Here is a 20765-nt window from a genome sequence, read left to right as displayed (position 1 = left end):
GAAAAAGACATATTCATTAAGTCAGGGCTACTTTTCACTCCAGCCAGCTTTTATTTACTGTGTGTACGTCGACGTCATTTTCTCAAGTGGTGGTTAGCTTTGGTTAAAAGTGAGATCAACAATATTTTCAAATGATATGTCATGACATAATCAGAACTCTTGAAATATAAAACCATTTAAAAGTTTTCTTTCAATTTTACATCTTGTTATCAAGTCATTACAAATGCATAACAAAGCATATATAGGCTACGTTTAGTTACTAATTATCACAGAAAAATAAACAGAATTATAAACAGCTGGAAATTATTACTCATTTATAACAATATAATTTGTTGTGCACTGAATACAAAATATTTCAAAAAATAGCCTCACACACAGACACGCATGCACACATACAATATTACCTATCCATCCTCCCCCTCCTTCCATACCCAAAACTCCACAATTCCCCCTCCCTTCCCGAGCACAACTACATCTACATAGTTGTTGGAAAAACCATTCTCTTCCATTTCTCACTGACCAAATTATATTAAATGTTTGAGTCTGATATAGAAATATTTGCCTCGCCGTCTTTAACTATGGAAGTTGTCCCATTTTCTTAAGTAAAGGGTTAAGTTACCTCTATCCTCGACTAATTCAATTTCTTCTAGACTTGTCTATTTTCTAAAACAGGAAATTTCAATTTCTCGAGGGATTTGGGGGCAATTTTTAGTTGAACTATACATAATTATCATATGTTGTATTACACCAGCATTGGATCCTGTAATATCCCGATATGAATTTCTTGCTAGTGTAAATTTTGTAACTTTGAAAAATATATTTTAAAAGGTCAACGCAGTCCTTCCAAAACTTTCTACCTTACCTTCTTACAGGTTAAAAAACAGATGGTATATACAGCACGATCGCAATGGCTTTGGGGCAACAACAAAAGTCAATAATCTATTGCGTTGCCTCTAGAAAACTTACTCGTAACACGTAGCAAGCCATTTCTTCCAGGCTATTGGTATTGACATTTGTTGATCTTTCTTCACTTTTTGTAATCATGGTATACAAGAAATCGTAATTAACATGAACATAGCTAATCCAGCCATAGAAATCGATCATCTTGAAGTAATGCAGCAAGATCTTCGTTGTAAGGTCGATAGAAATCGGAGAGTATTTCAACTGTAGCATTCATCATGGGAAACTTTGTCTTTGAATTGACGTTTTGGGCCCAGGAGTTGCATATCATTTTGATTGCCGTGTCCGATAGTGTTTCTGTTGAAAAGTATTTTGATACTGATAATTCTTTCTTTATTTCATTTTTTCTTTCGTTTTTAATATTCAATTATTACACTTGTTAACGTATGAACACAAATTATCAAAAGATATTTAGGACCTGTCAAGTGAAAAGGAAATACAAAATGCATTTGTCGAAATTTTGGCAAATGATGGTCTCATGAATATATTTTACTTCCAATAATCCATTTGGATTAGTAAAGCTAATCTTTAATTAATCAGTTTAAATAGAAATTTGTTCATATCCCATGTCGATCCCTCGACAAAATTGGAATGTTAACATGTGAAATGGAGGAATTTCAAACAAATATTCAATCTTTAAATCATGTTAATAGTGATATCTTATTCGGGAATCCGAACATTATGCATCGACGAATAATGATAGGAAAAAATATGAACACGATGGCTGTACATACCTATTTCAAGGAATGCATAGACTTTCGGGAGTAGCGTTAAACAATTGGCGTTCCAATCGCGCAGGCGCAGTATCAGTATGCTGTCACGTGGGAAGACTTTGAGCCAATCAGCGAGGAAGACCGAATACAACCCAACAGTAACCCTCTGTACAAGCAAAAGCAGGAAAAACACGATAAAACAACGAATTTTAGGTTCAAAACAGGCATCTACGGGGAGGGGGTGCAGGGGGCTCGAGGCCCGGGCGGCACTTGAATGGGGTGCAAACACACACGCCCGAAAATGTACACAAATCAAAGGTAAATGGGGAAAAATAAGGGGGGGGGGGGGAATAAATGATACGAAGGATAATACTACTCACAATTCACAAGTTAGATTGCGTTGCATTCAGGTTCTAGTAATATCGTGCTTAAATGTCATTGCTTGCCACGGGGGCCATCCATAAATACGGCACTGGGCCAAAGTGTTTTTGTTTAATGTACACCAAATGATGAAGACACCAAAAATGCCTACAAATCTTGCTGAAAAAGAAAAAGATGAAGTCTTATAAATAGGGAAAGAAAATAATGAGGTAATTGGTAATGATAACTCTGGAATGAGACTACCATACGAATTCACTGTCCCATTAAAGAATATCCTTGATGGTTGTCTCAGTATGTGCACTTACAATGTATCAGCAAGTTCCCCGGTCAGCTGCCCTATTTTATGAAAATTATCAAGATTCCACCCCCTCCCACCCCCCCCCCCCAAAAAAAAGTCCTCAAGAGGGGCGTGGACTTACTGCCTCTTGGGCACGAACTCTTTTCCCGGCACAGTATCTTAATGAGTGCGATTTGGTGCAACTTGTGAAATTGGAAATTGAAGACTCTACTAGGTTGTGTAAGTCGTTGGCATTCACCACTTTGTGATGAAAATACATATAATCGGAATACAGCCTGGATAGAAAATGAATGAAAAGAAGAGATAACATAAGTATTTAGCGCCGCTGTTGCTGAAAAAGTTACAAATTTCAAAATGTGTAATAGAATAATTCTGTCAAAGATTGGCTGAGTACTAAGCACCGTTTTTTCAAAGCTTGTAATTTACGTTTAAAATATATTTTCACCGCCTTGGACACGTGGATGCTTTATAGAAGTTGTTTTGTTTCAATAATTTACCTTCTTTTCTAGAAACACAAATGGTGTAGCGATAAGAAAAAATACTGAAACACACAAGCAAACGAACCTATCAGCTAAAGGATCACTAAAAGAAAATAAGATCATGTAGAAGGCTCTCTTCACCAGCTAATGTACTGTTGAACATTCGGGTGAATTATTATTAGTATTAATTATTGCCACGTCTTTGTGATGTTTTGAACAAAAGCGGAGATCAATCCGATCGAAAACCTTTCCAGTAATCAACTCATGGGCAATTTCAGAACCCTTTTGTAAACCCAATAGAAACCATGTTCCGATGCATCAGTTTACTGTTAGCCTGATGGTCAAAGCTATTGGCATTGCATTAGGTAGGGTTTTCAAATCTTCGCGATCGTTGTGATAGAAAAACCCGAAAAGAAAGACAAAAAAAAAAATCGAAAGTGACCTTTGAACTGGTTCTCTTAGCATTGCAATAAGTTTGACTTCCGGTTGAATCTCTCTGATTATCTCTGGAAGGGCTGGATAGTCAGGCTTATCCTTCACGCCGATGTAATGCAAGATATACCACATGGTAGATGCAGATCCATCCCCTAAATAAGGATGTGAATAAACAAAAATTGGTCAATGGTACAGCACAGGGTACACCCCCCCCCCATGAATGATAGAAATGATGGGGAGAGCAAGAATAACGCAAAAAGAAGATAATTGTACTTCCTCCAACATCCCCCACCTCCCTCCGCCTTTATCGGTGTCCTTGTTAATTCGCCCCCAGGATGCAAGTGTCACATCATAGATGGACCAATGTTACGTCATTGATCTTGTTGTCTGTATCAATTGTCAAAGCCTGGTCGAAACAATAAAGTACGCTTTTATTAATGAGACGGGGTTCTATATATCAAAAAAGTGAGCTTGGGACAGTTTGACAAAATATTACCTAAAGTGTATATATATATATATATATATATAGATAATTGGTACAGCTAGATGGAGAGAGAGAGAAAGAGAGAGAGAGAGATACCAAGAGAAAGAGGGAGGGGGAGAGGAAGAGGGAGGGATGGGGGGGGGGGGGAGAGAGAGAGAGAGAGAGAGAAAGAGAGAGAGAGAGAGAGAGAGAGAGAGAGAGGGGGAAATGGAGAGAGAGAAAAATAAAGATAAGGAAACATAAAAAGAGAAAGAGAGAGAGAGAGAAAGAAAGGGAGCGTGGGAAGAAGATAGTGAGCCACATAGAGGGATGAAGAACAGAAAGCGATAGAAGAAAAAAAATAAATACTGCACATGAAATAATGCGAACAAAAAGATCAAATATACGTAGAAAACAGAAAAGAATCGGAGATTTTAAGTATTGCAAATAGTTGATATAGGAGTGTAATAGATTAGGAAGGAAAATGTTTTAAATAATTTTGTCTCACCTCCTACGTATATCTTTGGTTTTCTCTTCGTAAAGACCGCCTCGACAACATTAGAAAAGTGATGAAGATAATCATTAAAGGAAAGTCTTCTCTTTGCACCTTTAATACCTGGAGGAAAATGGAAACATCAGCATTCCATACGTCATTCTGCATAGACAGGTTACAATACGTCTATGATAATATTGATTTCTTTATTATTACCATTCTAAACACTTTGCGTATAATGACAAAGCACAATGACGGATGTTTTAATATTGTCAGCCGATATTCTCCCCTTCAGAAGACCTGTTCTATAGAGGGAGAGGCGTATCAAAAGTGATTGGTGACAAATAGTAGTGGGTAGTTTTTCACTGGTTCAACAATACGGCTCCTTCTGAAGACAAACTGTAGAAAGGAGATAGGTTAACACTTTGCTTACGGGAACCTGGGGGTCCCTGTGAAAAGCCTATGGGACTTATAGAATTCAGTAGTCAACAGGTTAATGTCTTTGCCAACATCACCCCTCCAGCCGCCACTACCATCATCACCACTGCTACCATCACCAGCAATCCAGCATAGATATCACCACCATCACCAACAACGACACCAGAAGCATCACCACCACCCACACCACAAATATATCGCTTTCTTTTAATACGCTACCACCATTACTATCATCACCATCACCAACAACAAAACACCAACAACACCAACACTGCAAACATTTTCCTACTTTTCCTCCACGACCACAATCATCAATACCAATGCCATTACCAACATCACAGTCACCGCCACCACCACCACCGTCACCGCCACCACCACCACCATCACTACAACCACCAACACCATCGCTTCCACTACCATAAAAAATCTCTCTTACCTCGTCCTACTCTCTTTCTAGCCCACCAATGGGGCTCCTTTAGAAGATTTACAACCGAATCGTGCCGAACGATTTTGGCGTAGAGGTCAGTGGTCCCACATTTGGGCATGCCCATGACGTAGAAGTAAGGCAAACAGCGCATCCTCTGATTGGCTGAGGCATTGACGTCATTCACGAACCAGCACTGTCCCCTTGTTTGTCTGCTGAAAGTTAGTGGTGTCTTCAAGAATACCTGGTAAAAAAAAAAAAAAAAAAGTGTTACGTCATTATATCCGAATATATGGGTAACACACTGGTGACAAACAAGATTTCCAAGTGAATTCTAACCATTGGATAAAGATCCAAGATCAATATTTAGTCTAGTAACATATTTCACTTATAGTTTCCTTCTTTCGCAAACAATACCTTGTTTAAACGCTACTACATATCGTATTGCATGTATTATGGAATAGTTTTCTTCTCCTCTTACTTTTTTCATTTTTCTTTTTCTTCTTCCTCTTTTTCTTTTTCTTCTTTTTCTTCTTCCTTGTTCTTCGTCTTCTTCTCGTTCTTGTTCTTGTTCTTCTTGAGGAATGAGATGGATAGAGAACCAATAAAAGTGACAAATCATCATACCTCGGGAGCCAAGTTGAAAAGCTCCCTTGAAATGTTTCGACGGAGGATACCATTTGCTTTTAACTGAAGGAACTCGGTTTGAGAAACAGGAGGCATGTTTGTATACTTTGGCATCAATTCCATGACAACATCTTCTTTCATTGAGAACATCTTCTTATGAGATGTTTTCTGGGAAGCAAAATGCCGAATATGTTCATCTTTGATGACACCAATGTCCCTACCATCCGGTTGATTTCGGAACCCTTTAGACAGCTGGAATTGTCTGTGATGAACTTCCACCTTTCTCTTGAACGTCCGCGCTGACAGGCTTGATGCCAATGTCGATGAGTTGCCAGGGTTATGATGATGCTGCTTTGCTTCGTCTTCTGTCTGTTTCTGATCTATCCACGACTCTCTACTGACATTTATAAATTTTACAGGGCTTTTTGTTGAAAAGAAATTCGACACTAAACTTTCCGAGTGGTAGAAATCTTCGCCCTGGTTATTGTGCTGCGTTTCCCCTTTTATCTGTTGATCCGCTATCCACGACTCTCCAATGTCATCTGAATTAGCAGCGCTTTCTGCTGAACGTAAGCCCCATACTGAACTTTCCAAATCTTGTAAATCGGCTTTTCCTTCCATATCGTGTGCAGCATCAACATTTGTTTCAGCTAAATTGGTCTGTTTGTTACCATGGTTATCTAACATGAGAGAACCACTGTTTTTCTTCCCACTCGCTAGATTTTCCATCGGAGGTCTCCATATTTGGTCACCGATTAATGTTAACATTTCTGAAACATCCGATTGGGGAATTCCCGGATTACTTGATACAGCATCTTTCTTGTCGTATTTGGATTCATGTATCCCTACATGGTGATTTCGGGTGAGATGTATTGAATCTACCGGTTCCCTCGTTTGACCAGGGATTCGATTCCTAGCCTGGGTTTTCACACCACGCACACCTTGTTGCTGGGAGCGGCCGTTCTTCCAGTCAAGGAGTAGGGTGTGGTCATGAAGATGTGAAAATCGGTAGCCACTCAAGATGAGGAGAATGACAACTAAACACGATGATACCACGAGAATAAGAAACCATCTTTTTGCCTGAGAGGTTAAGAAGAAATCGGATAAAAACCAAATGTATGGATAACGAAAAATGTTAAATGGATATAAGAGACATCCGCAAAAGGTACTAATAATACTTCGACTGCTACTTCTATACTACTGCTACTTCTACTAATTATACTACTACTACTACTACTACTGCTGCTGCTACTAGTAGTGGGGGAACTACTGTAGAGGCCGCTTGGTCTTAAAAATCCACAATGATATCATATGGTAAATTCCGTTACCATGTACCAATAATTGTACTCTAATTATTAACACGATCTTAAAGACTTTCTGAAAATCAAACAAGGCAACTTCTATAGCCTTAACCCTGATAGCAGACTGACGTCTTAAAGACGTCATAAATTGGTCGTAAAGTGGTAAACACGTCGTACGTCGTATGGACGACGTAATTACGACGTCATTATGACGTCTTTATAAGACTATTTTTTCCAAGATAATTTTTGACGTATTAACGACGTCATAAAGACGTCATTTTGACGTCTTTAAAAGACTATTTTTTCCAAGCTAATTTTTGTCATATTGACGACGTGATAATGACGTCATTATGACGTCTTTAAAAGACTATTTTTTCCAAGATAATTTTTGTCGTATTAACGACGTCATAAAGACGTCATTTTCTCGTCTTTAAAAGACTTTTTTTTCCAAGCTTATTTTTGTCGTATTGACGACGTGATAACGACGTCATTATGACGTCTTTAAAAGACTATTTTTTTCAATGTAATGTTGTCGTATTGACGACGTGATAGCGACGTCATTATGACGTCTTTAAAATACTATTTTTTCCAAGCTAATTTTTGTCGTATCGACGACGTCATTATGACGTCTTTAAAAGACTAATTTTTTCAATGTAATGTCGTCGTATAGACGACGTGATAACGACGTCATTATGACGTCTTTAAAAGACTATTTTTTCCAAGCTAATTTTTGTCGTATCGACGACGTCATTATGACGTCTTTAAAAGACTATTTTTTCCAATGTAATGTTGTCGTATTGACGACGTGATAACGACGTCATTATGACGTCTTTAAAATACTATTTTTTCCAAGCTAATTTTTGTCGTATCGACGACGTCATTATGACGTCTTTAAAAGACTAATTTTTTCAATGTAATGTTGTCGTATTGACGACGTGATAACGACGTCATTATGACGTCTTTAAAAGACTATTTTTTCCAAGCTAATTTTTGTCGTATCGACGACGTCATTATGACGTCTTTAAAAGACTATTTTTTCCAATGTAATGTTGTCGTATTGACGACGTGATAACGACGTCATTATGACGTCTCTAAAATACTAATTTTTCCAAGCTAATTTTTGTCGTATCGACGACGTCATTTTGACGTCTTTAAAAGACTATTTTATTTCCAATGTAATGTTGTCGTATTGACGACGTGATAACGACGTCATCATGACGTCTTTAAATTACTATTTTTTCCAAGCTATTTGTTGTCGTATTGACGACGTCATTACGACATCATTATGACTTCTTTTAAAGACTATTTATTCCAAGATAATTGTTGTCGTATCGACGACGTCTTTAAAAGACTATTTTTTCCAATTTTTTTTTTGTCGTATTGACAATGTCATTACGACGTCATTATGACCTCTTTTAAAGACTATTTTTCCAAGATATTTTATTGTCGTAAGGACGACGTTATAACGACGTCATTGTGACGTCTCTAATAACTTTTTTTTAAAAGATAATAATTGGGTTAAGACTACAACATCTAATATGAGCATAAGTCAAAGTAAATAGGGCAATTATCAGAATTAAAAATAGGGAACAACCCCCCCCCCCGCCCCCCCCCCCCTCAAATGTCATTAGTCATTAATAGTGGACCAATTTCACACCAAGGTCTGCAATATGGATCAAGACTATACATGCTCGCATCTAGTTTGCTATTTCAAACGGGAATGTGTACGTACGTGTGTGTACAGGTACATTCAGCACTCAAGGCAATGCGTAGGACTACAATGCATTGCAATTGCATTGCACTGTGTGTATGTAATGTATTTGAATTCAGAGTGAAAAAGCCGTTGCAAGTAGTATCATCCTCCTGAATACTCTCGTTTTCTCCTGCAAATTTACAGTATGGGTAAGTCCTAGAATTACCTAATTTATTTACGAAAAGTACATAAATCTATAGTTACTGTTTTTTATTCTGAAAAGTTGATATGTAGACTCTTTGTTACTGTAATGCATGATCTTATGTCAGTGATAGTGAGCTCGGACTTTCAACATTTGCTGACTAGATTCGAAATGTATGATCCCATATATGTATTTTTATGTAGGGTTTTGATTGATGGGATGCATGGCATGGGGCATTATTTAAAGCAAAAAAGTTTACTCATTTGCCTACACATGGGCTGCATGGCTTTAAAGGGAAATCTAACTCGAATATACAACTGCTCTAAAACTGAAAGAAAGCAGAAAAATAAGAGAAGCAAACTGATGAAAGTTTTGGCACTAGGTAGGTCTACTGCTAAGTCACACCTAAGATGGATAATACATGCAGTCACTCCTTTATTCCAAGCAATACTGTAGATCTACTACTAGTTCAGAATCATATCCAGACTTTTTGACCAGTGACCCATGGCGTGGCCGGTGAGAGTCCTAAAAATCTAAAACATAGGTCTAGATCGGCCTACCCCAAATCAAGCAAATATTCATGAAATGTTCAAATAATGCCGGTCATGATTTAAAAGTCGTTATGTTTCTAACCTGTTTCTGGTCAATTTTTCTTATTTTGGGGGGAGTATTTTTCGGGAAAAACGTTGATTGTAGTATACACTTTCTGACAGGTTGCACGGCAAACCGCTGCACAATACAAGTGCATACAGATGGAGGGTTGCGGGGGCACGTAAGTCTGTGTGAAGTGATCTACCTCCTCATTGTACGGTAGATAACTTCACAGAGGCGTGCACCCGCCCGCAATCACCATCGGTATGCACTTGTAATGTGCAGCGGTTTACAGTGAAACCTGTGAGAAAGTGTACTATAGTACCGGCCCTGGCCCAGATGTTTGAAAATTGAACATTGCGTGTCGATACGTAGAGGAATAAAGCAGTGACTTGTGTCACAAACATGTAACCTTAAACAATTTGTTTCTACAGTCTTTAGACAGCAAATTTAGCTAATAGGCTACCGTATACAGAAATCTTATCTGGAAATAATCGGTTAGACCTGTAAATGGTAAACAAAATTCTTTCCCCACAGGCTGTTCAAAGAAGCTTGTAGTATTTGTGTTGCACATGCATACATTATCAACCTTTCATTTTGTTTTAACTTTATTCATTTTCTCATTTATTTGTAGGCATCTTTTTTTAACATCTTTCGTCAAAGAAGTGGATTCAAAGCAAATTGTGGCCTCAGTATATTGATGTGAAAACATGCAGAAAATGCTACTTTCTCTCAACCTTGTAGATGTTCCCTACTTCCCTAAGGATCAGCAGCCTCTTGAAACAGGTGAAGCCATTATCGGTAAATGTGTACATGTACTTGTATTATTTCTGTACATTTATTTGTCATATTGTGCATGATCACTGAGACACTGACGAATTAGACACTACATAATGGTTCATTTCATTTGAAAGGCTTATTTCAGTTATTTGTCCTAAGTTTCAAATATATTTATAATTCAATTAATTTTAGATCACTAAAACCTGCAGGTATGTTGCAATAACCGACAATATTATGTGAGTTTCAAACAGTGTTTTTTTACCCTTCAGCATAGGTCAAGGAGCTTTCATTCTACCCTCATCAGCAAACTACAGGAATGCCAGTTTTCAGGCAATAGCCTGAATTCAGGCCCTGAGGAGTTATTTTCATACCATAGTTTAGGTTTTTTGTGTACAAGCTAGCTCATTCTAGGTGATTTTTCAGGTCCTTTGATCAATTCTAACTGGCATCGCTGAAACTAGAATTGTATTGATAATTAACCAAACAAAATCCTGAATCACGTTTTGGATTGCCCACAAATGTTTAAAACCCAAAGGTGTGTTGACTTTATGTTTGTGAGCAATAAGAAATTATTTCTGATAAATCTTACCAAGCAGTACTTTTCTGACAGAATTAATTATTTACGTTCCAGTTTTAAAATATATAAAAGTTTTTCTTAAATTGTATTCCTTTCTTTTTGCTTTATTCATGCATTAGAATTCCTTGCGTCTATGTTCCTTGGATCTGAAAACAGTGCATAATGCAGGAGATTCCACCCAAAAGCTAACCCACAAGTCCAAGCTGAAGTGGAATATTTCTACACTCACCCGATAGCTTTACTGCTAGAGAAAGGTTATTTTTTCACTTCATTAAACTTTATAGAGAGAGATTGGGGGAGGGGGAGGGGTGAGGTGTAGCCACAAACCTGAATGGATAAGCTGTAGAACTGAAATTTCCAGTCATGTTACTTGCAATTTTAATGAATTACAGGATTTACGAACTGACATAATAACGATTTGAGTAAAAGTCTAAAAGATTCCAGTATTTTGAGGATATTTGTAATTACTATTCATGAAGTTGACCTGTTTCATAATGTCTCATGCTCACCCCCCTCCCCCCACCCCATTCACTTCATATCAGTTCTTAAAACATGTTGCAAATTATATATACATTGTAAGTTGGTAATAGAGAAAAATTGAGTGAGGTAAATGCAATACAAATCGAATCCATTATTAAGCAATTAAGACTTGTTCAGGTACGGCACGTGAACCTCCAACAAATTTCAAAAATGATGCAGTTTGGTTTTATGTGTAAAGTGAATGGCAACAAAGGACCTACCGGTGCGTGTCTTTGTATGTTTTGGACTGCGCAAATTCAGTGAGCTCTTTTTAATAATATACACTATGTAAAGCGTATTGAACTCTATGTCAGCATTTAAAAAACTCTGTGATTTTGACTGTTTTGCAGCATCATATCTGAGCAAGCCTTAACGGGACGTGGTAAAATTGTTCAGATGAGAGACAATTGTGCTAAGGTATTGACTTCAATGCTATATGTACACTTAAAGATAATCTGAAAGTTTGAGTGAAAAAAGACCATTATTGATGATAAAAATTGGGAACAACTGATCTGATCGATTCCTTAATTCTTCCAACTATATTATTATAATTTAATTAAATTTTAGGTGAATGTAAATCATCACAAAGAAAAGAATTGGCTCTAATACCTTAGATTTTTAAAGGCCTGTTTTATATCTTATTTTCATGGAAAAACGGTTGGGGGAAAATTCAAAAATTTATTGGGAGAATGAAGTGTTAAAGAGTGACACACAGTGGCGCCTTCAAAGAAAACCATAAATATCTTTGTGGTTTGAGAATTTTTTGGTAGTTAAAAGTATAAAATTCTTGGATTGTATCTGTGATTTTGAGAGCACTATATGGCTTACCTTTATTGAATTCGCTGTTAAAATTTAAGTTAAATTAATATTTTGTGAAACTCCCCCCAGGAGTTTCAAACGTGCCAAATGAATGTTGTGACATTAGCAATAGAATGTATCTCTTTGTGCTAAACTTGTTCAGCATGTTTGCTATTTTATCTTAAACTTGGAAATATCTTCTGAATAATTATTGCACAGTCACCTTGGAATTGCCCAACAAAGCCACTCGTACTGGCGGGAATGTTATCTGATAGAAATTGTATTTTTATACTTGAACTTCAGCTTCTGTATTTGCAACAATTTTTTTTGGATGATATTTATAAAATATGAATGTTGCCACTAATGCCTTTTCTTGTATTTAAGTCATGTGCCAGTAAGAAGCAGGTTTTTAGCACAGAAAATAGGTACAGTTGAGCTGATATCTGCACAGTTTTCTAATATGCTGTATCGCCAAATGTGAACATCGTGGTTTCAACGGGCAAGCAACCATCATCAGAAAACTCTGCAGGTATCAGTGAAGCTGTCCCTGTTCCCCTTGCTGCCAACTTGTTCCTTTTGAGTGTAAGAAATAACTTAGCTAAGCCATGTGTTTATCATTTGTGCCATTTTTCTCTTGTGTGTGATTTAGATTGTATAGTTTTATACTTTATACTGAATTCTTGCCATAAACTTAGATATTCCCCTTGTATGTAACAAGTATTGATCTTTCATGCTCAGGAATTGTTTCCAACAACCTTTTGTTTTATGTTATAGTCTTTATCTGCATTAAAGTATTGGGGTTGTGAGGAGCAGTGTTGCAGCATGGAGAAGAAATAGAGCTGCACTGATGAATGCCCAGCTTTCCACTATGCTGTTTTGCTGAATATGAGGAACTTCCCAGTCTGATGTTTTCTTGTCTACTAAACAACTGCGGGTATCAGTGTAGCTTTACCTAGTCTCTATGCTGCTAACCTGCTTCTCACAACCGCAAGACTTATAAGTTAAGCCAATATATATCATATTTTCTTGTATCTGAATTAAATTTGAAATGAAATAGCACAATTTATAACGAAACAAATATCTTTGTGATGGCCTGTTAACTTTCTTAAAATCAATTATGAGACTGACAGAAATACACTAGGTATTTATACAGCATGTTTTGGAAGAAGTTTCAGGATGGTGATGGAAAGATTTTGTATTTATAGAAGACAAGTTAGATAGAAGAAGGTATAAACATAAGTATTCTATATTTTTATTATCCATTTTCATACCATATAAATGAACATTAAAAATATGAAAATTACTTTCTGTCTGGCATGTGTATATATTATGTGATGCAATATCTGTTGCTCTATTTTTACTGTGTGAATGTTCAGAATGTATTCATGAAGTGACTTTTACACTTTCTTCCTTCATCAGGTGGTCATATAGATGTCATTTAGAGGACACAAAAGACGTAAAGATCATGTAAGGATAAAAGGTACATCGAAATGACCAGTAAGATGTAAATATCACGTCAAAATTTGATGTCCATACAACGTATTCACGACGTCTGTAGGACGTCTTTCTTGGGTAAAAGTTGACGTCTTAAAGACGTCTTTCTTGGACCAATAAGACCAGAAAAAAATATGACGTCCATACGACGTCTTCCATGGTACAAGTTGACGTCTTAAAGATGTCTTTCTTTGACTAATAAGACGTTAAAATCACGACAAAATATGACGTCCATACGATGTCTTTCTGTAGTACAAGGTGACGTCTTAAAGACGTCTTTCTTTGACCAAAAGATGTAAATATGACGTCCATACGACGTCTTTCTATGGCACAAGTTGACGTCTTAAAGACGTCTTTCTTTAACTTATAAGACGTAAAAATCACGTCAAAATATGACGTCCTCATGACGACGTGCGCGGGTGCAAAATCATGTCTTTTTGACGTCGTGTAATGTCGTCTTAAAGACGTCTTTCTTTAACTAAAAGACGTAAATATGACGTTCATATGACGTCTTCCTATGGTACAAGTTGACGTCATAAAGACGTCTTTCTTTGACTAGTAAGACGTAAATATGACGTCCATACGACGTCTTCCTAAGGTACAAGTTGACGTCTTAAAGACGTCTTTCTTTGACTAATAAGACGTAAAAATCACGTCAAAATATGACGTCCTCATGACGACGTGCGCGGGTGCAAAATCATGTCTTTTTGACGTCGTGTTATGTCGTCTTAAAGACGTCTTTCTTTAACTAAAAGACGTAAATATGACGTTCATATGACGTCTTCCTATGGTACAAGTTGACGTCTTAAAGACGTCTTTCTTTGACTAGTAAGACGTAAATATGACGTCCATACGACGTCTTCCTAAGGTACAAGTTGACGTCTTAAAGACGTCTTTCTTTGACTAATAAGACGTAAAAATCACGTCAAAATATGACGTCCTCATGACGACGTGCGCGGGTGCAAAATCATGTCTTTTTGACGTCGTGTTATGTCGTCTTAAAGACGTAGTACAAGACGTAAATATGACGTGATATTTACCAGTCTCTGCTATCAGGAATTGTGCATTATCTTTTTTAATATGCGAACATGACAATATCGTGTTATGTATTATCCAAACATATATGATTCCTTTACGGGATATACAATAGGTTAGTGCCCTGTAGTTGCATTGAGATATCTCGAACGGTCTTTGCGTTTATAACGAAATAGCATAATAGGGTCATCATGCCCTTCACTTAATCCACCAGTTTACGGTTACAACAGTGCGCATGCGCAGACATGGGCGCGATTTTAATTTACGAGTAAACAAACCAAATGACCTCTAGAGGTCAGTGGTTTATGCGTAAATTAAGATTGCGCCCATTATGATAACATCACTGCCTGCGCGCAATAATTTGCATGGGCGCAATCTTAATTTACGCATTAACCACTGACCTCTAGAGGCCATTTGGTTCGTTTACTCGTAAATTAAAATGGCGCCCAGAACCGTAAACTGGTGTATTCATTACATAATCTTTATGACTCAAACCAAAGTAAAAGTAAAAGATTAAAAGTATCTAATTAACAATTAACATGTATGGTTAAAAATAATTTCATGCAAAAACATAAAAGAAAAACTTACTTTTTTTATATTCATCCTGCAAGACAATGATCAGCTCTCCACAAAGGTGTGTAAATGACAATTCACGATGCCCGACAAATATACATGTATTGGCGATATCTGAAAGGGTAACATTCAATAAAGCATCGATAAGTTTTCAAGTGAAAGGTAGTACAAATAGAAGACTTGTTAATTTTCTACATATTGAGAGGCAATATCTGAATGTAATTTCCTTTTGTAGGTTACAAGATGCTTTGCATTCCTATGCAGATGAAGGTTAAGGCACATGTGTACGCATGTACATTACATGGACGTACAGAGTGAATGGATTAGCCATTGACCGTTTTCGCTTCGAGCTACATGGCCGCTTTAGTTTTTTTAGTTTTTATATAATGATATATCTTGTTTGGTTCTACCTGGAATAAAATGGAAATGATCAAATATAAAGATATGGTGGTGTTCTTTGTTGTGTCGGTTTGGTAAGCCTTTTCGTTCATTTGCCCTTTTTATATTTTTAGGAGATACACTTTTTTCTGTTAAAGATTACATCTTATTTGTCGATAGGAAGACGTGTTACTTCTTCCTAATAAAGGATAATTGTTTTCCATCTTGAAATCGTTTCATGATGTCTTACTGATCTACTTTCTGCCTGTATCGCGCGCGGTCTTGTGCTCGTAGCTGAAGTTCGGTGCTCCCCAAGGTAATTATAATGTGTCATTATATATATATATATATATAATATGTTTGTATAGTATAGTAAAGGTCGTAAGATCAATAGGAAAAGATTTATTTCCGTTTGAGTTTGCGAATTTAGGAAATGATGGGGTTGCGTGCATTGTTGTACATGAATCGATCTTTCTGAGTTTAAAGGTTTTTAAAAGTTTTAAAGATATTTATACTTATTTATTATGTATGCTGTACAATTATGTTAACATGTTTTAAAATATATTTACAGTGAAAATAATAAAATAATGTACTAGCAGTGAGTAGACGGACGGCTATAGGGTTCGTACACGAATTTGTAATTGACTTTTTCGATAAAAACTGACTTACAACACATCACATTATCAGCCCCTGACCCCCTGCCGGGGCTCAGACCCTGGACCCCACGCCAATTTACGCTCTTCATGATCGTTAATACTCTACTTTGAAAAACGTTCCGCGGGGCCTCCATGTTACGTGTAGGAGTGGTGGTGATGCAGATTTTTCTTCTGCCCCTCCCCCCGGCCACTTTTAAACGTTTTTGCTCATTACGTCAATGCCCCTGGAAGGTGAGCCCCCTGGAATGTTTGCCCCCCCCCCCTAATCCCAAACTGCTTCCAGCGTACCTGAAGAGGCTCGTAAAATCAATGCACGATCAATAAGAAACAGCTTACTATTGCTTAAAAGAGGTAATTCAAATACAAAAGACACTATACCTATACAAAATCAATACCCTTGACACATGGGTTACGTTACGCCTCCTCGTGTTGCCATGCGAGGATCACAGTATGGATAAATACACGTTCCTTTATTTAGTTGATCGAACAATAGATATTGATCTAAAGTATAGAAAGAAAGTCAAAGAGTAAAACTTCCGTAGACACGCGTGTTAAAAGTCAGTTCCAAAAAGAAAATACCCATCCAATATTCAAAACGTAAACAATTCCTAAAGATTTTAAAGTAAAATTCAAAAAGTCAAAACCCCTAGACACGCGTGTTGATCATTCCGTTTTTTACAAAAATGGACTATGTCAAGACTTTTGTACACGAGTCAATAAGAAATAGTATAAGAACGAACAAAAAATCTTGCACAAATCCTATGGCAATCCCCATACTCACTGCTATAACTGCTCTTAGGTTTTATTTCTCTGGTTAAAAATGTTTTGTATATTTTATCTCCGTGTTCTTGTAACATAACTTAATTGTAATTGTTATCTTTGTATTCAAATCTGTTTTGCATGAAGTTGTCCACGTTGAAACGGAACAAATAAAGTAAAATTTCTGTACAACATCATGGTGTTGTTTTCATTGATGTGTGTATTCTGCGTCAGAATAATCAAAAAGACATACAAAGTAAGTCTAGAATGATGTTTTGAGAGAGTTCAAACACAGCCTTGCATATATCAAAGTATTTTGGGAAAGTGCAAAGAAGTCGACGATACAAGTCTTGTGAGAGGGTTATAAAGTTAAATGCACGATCAATAAGAAACAACAGTACTATGGCTGAAAAGAGGTAATTCAAATGCAGAAGACACTAGACGTCTAGACTTGTTCAAAAATCAACACCTTTACAAAATAGACTGTACAATACGCTTCCTCGTGTTGCCATGCGAGGATCACAGTTCCTCTATAATGGTGGAATAATTATTTTTACCTTCATTTTATGGAATGATTTTAAAACTGATTTATTCCTAATAGATCTAGATAATAGTATACATTATCAGACTTTATTGAATAATAATTTGCGAGTGTTTTCTTCTTTTTTTTTGGGGGGGGGGGGCGACTGCTAAAGCATGTGTGTGCTACTATGCTAATCAACTAAGGGACCTACGTTTATCAGTCATAACTGACAGTAATGAGGATTAATGCCACTAATTAAGGGCACTAATATAGCTGATCGACACGGTTTTGATCCTGGGGCCGCCCCCAGAAATACAAAAAACAAAGAAAATGCAATAAATTATAAATAATTCATTGCATTTCGCCCCGGTCCCCAACAGGAAAATATCCTCTGTAGGGCCATGCATTAAATTGTGGTAAAAATAATTATTCCACCTTTATGACTAACAGTGTAGTTGATCGAATAATATATTGATCCGACCTCCAACGGCGTTGTTAACATTCATCAGAAAGTCTAACACAAAATATAGAAAGAAAGTCAAAGAGTCAAAATTCCATAGACGCATGTGTTATTAGTCCTTCAAGGAAATACTTATCTAATATTCAAAACGTCAACAATTCCCATAAAAACACAGAGTACACTTCAAAACGTCAAAGTTCCCATAGAATCACGCGTTGTAATTCACTTTTTGCTCGAAAAAACTAAGTCTGCAGGATATTGAATAATCTCTAAGTAAAATTCCCATGAAAACACACGAGTTAAGTTAAAAACGACAACATTCCCATCAAAACACGTGTTGTAAGGCACCTTTTGCTCGAAAAAAAAAAGTCCAGCAAGAAAAATCTATAAGTAAAACTCAAAAAGTCAAAATCCCCTGGACACACGTGTTATAAGTCTGTTTTTTCTCGAAAATAAATGTCAAAAATGTGTACACGAGAGATTACTGAAATGTTCGTGTACAAAACCTATGGGCGCCTCCCCCCCCCCCCCCCCCAATCGCTGCGGGGTACTACTACTACGGGCACTTTTATAAATTGGGGGAAATGCAAATTAATAACACCACGTCAACAGTTATTAGGCTACGCAGGGAGGTGGGCTACGTGAACGAGTCACTTATCACACGGCATGTTCGGCCATCTCCCCCTCCTTCCCTTGAATGTTTGATCGACGTATTATGCAACAAACAAAGAGCCAGAATCAACTTTTCCCTTTGAAAAGATGCTGAAGAGGAAGGTAAACAGAATATTTGTGAACCCGTCCATTGTTAATTATATCCAGTATAGTAAACGCATGGGTGTAGGCGCACAGTGGAAACACGTTACGAGGAAAATGATGATGATGATGATGCAAATCGCTAATATATACTCTCAATGAAAACATTAAAGTGGACAATATGAATATAAACTTATCTTTCAATTGTATGCACATACAGGAAGAACACTAAGAACAAGAAGAACAAGAAGAACAAGAAGAACAAGAAGAACACTAAGAACAAGAAGAACAAGAAGAACAAGAAGAACACTAAGAACAAGAAGAACACTAAGAACAAGAAGAACACTAAGAACAAGAAGAACACTAAGAACAAAAAGAACAAGAAGAACAAGAAGAACAAGAAGAACACTAAGAACAAGAAGAACACTAAGAACAAGAAGAACAAGAAGAACAAGAAGAACAAAAAGAACAAGAAGAACAAGAAGAACACTAAGAACAAGAAGAACAAGAAGAACAAGAAGAACAAAAAGAACAAGAAGAACAAGAATAACACTAAGAACAAGAAGAACAAGAAGAACAAGAAGAACAAGAAGAACAAGAAGAACAAGAAGAGCAAGTAAGTACAAGCAAGAGACACGAAGAAGAACATGTCAATAATATCAGGAAAGAGAAGAAGAAGAAGAAGTAGAAGAAGAAGAAGAAGAAGAAGAAGAAGAAGAAGACAAAAAAAAAAAAAAAGAAGAAGATGATGATGGAGAAGATGATAATGGAGAAGTTGATGACGAAGAATTAAGAGGGAAGAAGAAAAAGAAGAAGGAGAGTATAGTTTATCTGGGTACGTACCTGCAATATTCCGCAATCAATTGGAGCCTTCTTCAGGGTATGCCTATCCCACTTCCTGTGCTGACTTCTAGTTGCTGTACACATGTTATGATCTGTGCGTGCGATACGAGCGGATCGGACGTGCACACAATACACCCACACATTATTACACGCGCGCTAGTGGTGCGTTCAATCATGGACCTACGGTTTAATCGAGACTTGTTCACCCTATATAGTATAGAGTCACGGTTTTCAAAGACGTTTAGTATAATAAAACACGGTTGCGTTCAAGCGACTTTCGTCGGCCGTGTTTAAAAACGTGTTATAAAAACACAAACATGAAACGCTGAAAAAGATGTGTTTCGGTCCGTAATTCTGCAGAATCACGGTCGCTAAAATTCGATTGAACGAACGGAGATCTCAATCATGATTTTATGACGTCATTATCGTGTCCTGTTCCGTCATATGTTATTCCTTGTTTTCCTTTTATCATTTTCTATTTCTGTTTTTATTATGTTATTCTTCATTTTTCCATCTTTCATCTTCTCTTCTATCTTTCTATCATCTATTCTTTATCGTTTTCTCTTTCTCTCTTTCCTTATATTATTCCTTGTTTCTTCCTTCTATTCTTATGTTATTCTTTGTTTTTATAATTCTTCTTTTTTTCCTTCTATCACCATTTCTTATGTAATTTTTTTCATCGTTCTATCATTTTTTCCTACCATTCCTTATGTTATTTTTTGTTTTTTCATCTTTCATCTTCTCTTCTCTTCTATCTTTCCATTATCTATTATTTAAAAAAATTTCTTTCTGTCTTTCCTTATGTTATTCTTCGTTTCTTCCTTCTTTTACCTTCTTTTATGTTATTCTTTGCTTTTTCCTTCTATCACCTTCTCTTATGTTATTCTTTGTTTTAATCATTATATCACTTTCTCTTTCTGTCTTTCCTTTTGTTATTCTTTGTTTCTTCCTCATTTCTATCACCTTCTCCTATGTTATTCTTTGTTTTAATAATTATATTCCTTTCTCTTATGTTATTCTTTGTTTTAATGATTCTATCACTTTCTCTTTCTGTCTTTCCTTATGTTAGTCCTTGTTTCTTCCTTCTATAACCTCTCTTATGCTATTCTTTGATTTAAT

At 36.6% G+C, this 20765-nt stretch overlaps 1 protein-coding gene and 1 long non-coding RNA gene across 3 annotated transcripts; one reads left to right on the top strand and one right to left on the bottom strand.

Moving 5' to 3' along the window:
* Positions 1-28: 28 nt before the first annotated feature.
* Positions 29-19742, bottom strand: LOC100888984. The gene is made up of 9 exons (XM_030982239.1): positions 19647-19742; positions 15290-15388; positions 5712-6791; positions 5097-5328; positions 4238-4345; positions 3274-3418; positions 2474-2627; positions 1695-1839; positions 29-1257 (listed from the first exon to the last, which is right to left on the bottom strand). The coding sequence occupies exons 2-9, from the start codon at positions 15302-15304 to the stop codon at positions 1079-1081; spliced, it is 2058 nt and encodes a 685-aa protein (XP_030838099.1). The 5' UTR covers positions 15305-15388; positions 19647-19742; the 3' UTR covers positions 29-1078.
* LOC115922733 lies at positions 8807-13791 on the top strand. 2 transcript variants are annotated; one of them, XR_004063586.1, is made up of 4 exons: positions 8807-8914; positions 10133-10284; positions 10975-11109; positions 13592-13791. It is a non-coding gene; the product is annotated as an uncharacterized LOC115922733 (long non-coding RNA). The 2 variants fall into 2 exon arrangements; XR_004063585.1 differs by having other exon boundaries at positions 10133-10299.
* Positions 19743-20765: the final 1023 nt, after the last annotated feature.

The sequence above is a fragment of the Strongylocentrotus purpuratus genome, unplaced genomic scaffold, assembly GCF_000002235.5.
Source record: "Strongylocentrotus purpuratus isolate Spur 01 unplaced genomic scaffold, Spur_5.0 spur5_scaffold_12, whole genome shotgun sequence".
NCBI classification, from domain to species: domain Eukaryota; kingdom Metazoa; phylum Echinodermata; class Echinoidea; order Camarodonta; family Strongylocentrotidae; genus Strongylocentrotus; species Strongylocentrotus purpuratus.
This window is presented reverse-complemented; position numbering and strand designations above follow the sequence as displayed.

What these genes read in the sequence shown, in the direction of transcription:
- LOC100888984 (XM_030982239.1), bottom strand. An exon ending in CTAAGAGAACCAGTTCAAAG is followed by an intron (nt 2,628 to 3,273) that starts GTCACTTTCGAT and finishes TTTTCTATCCAG; the next exon opens with GCTGTATTCCGATTATATGT. An exon ending in GAGTTCGTGCCCAAGAGGCA is followed by an intron (nt 1,840 to 2,473) that starts GTAAGTCCACGC and finishes TTGCTTGTACAG; the next exon opens with AGGGTTACTGTTGGGTTGTA.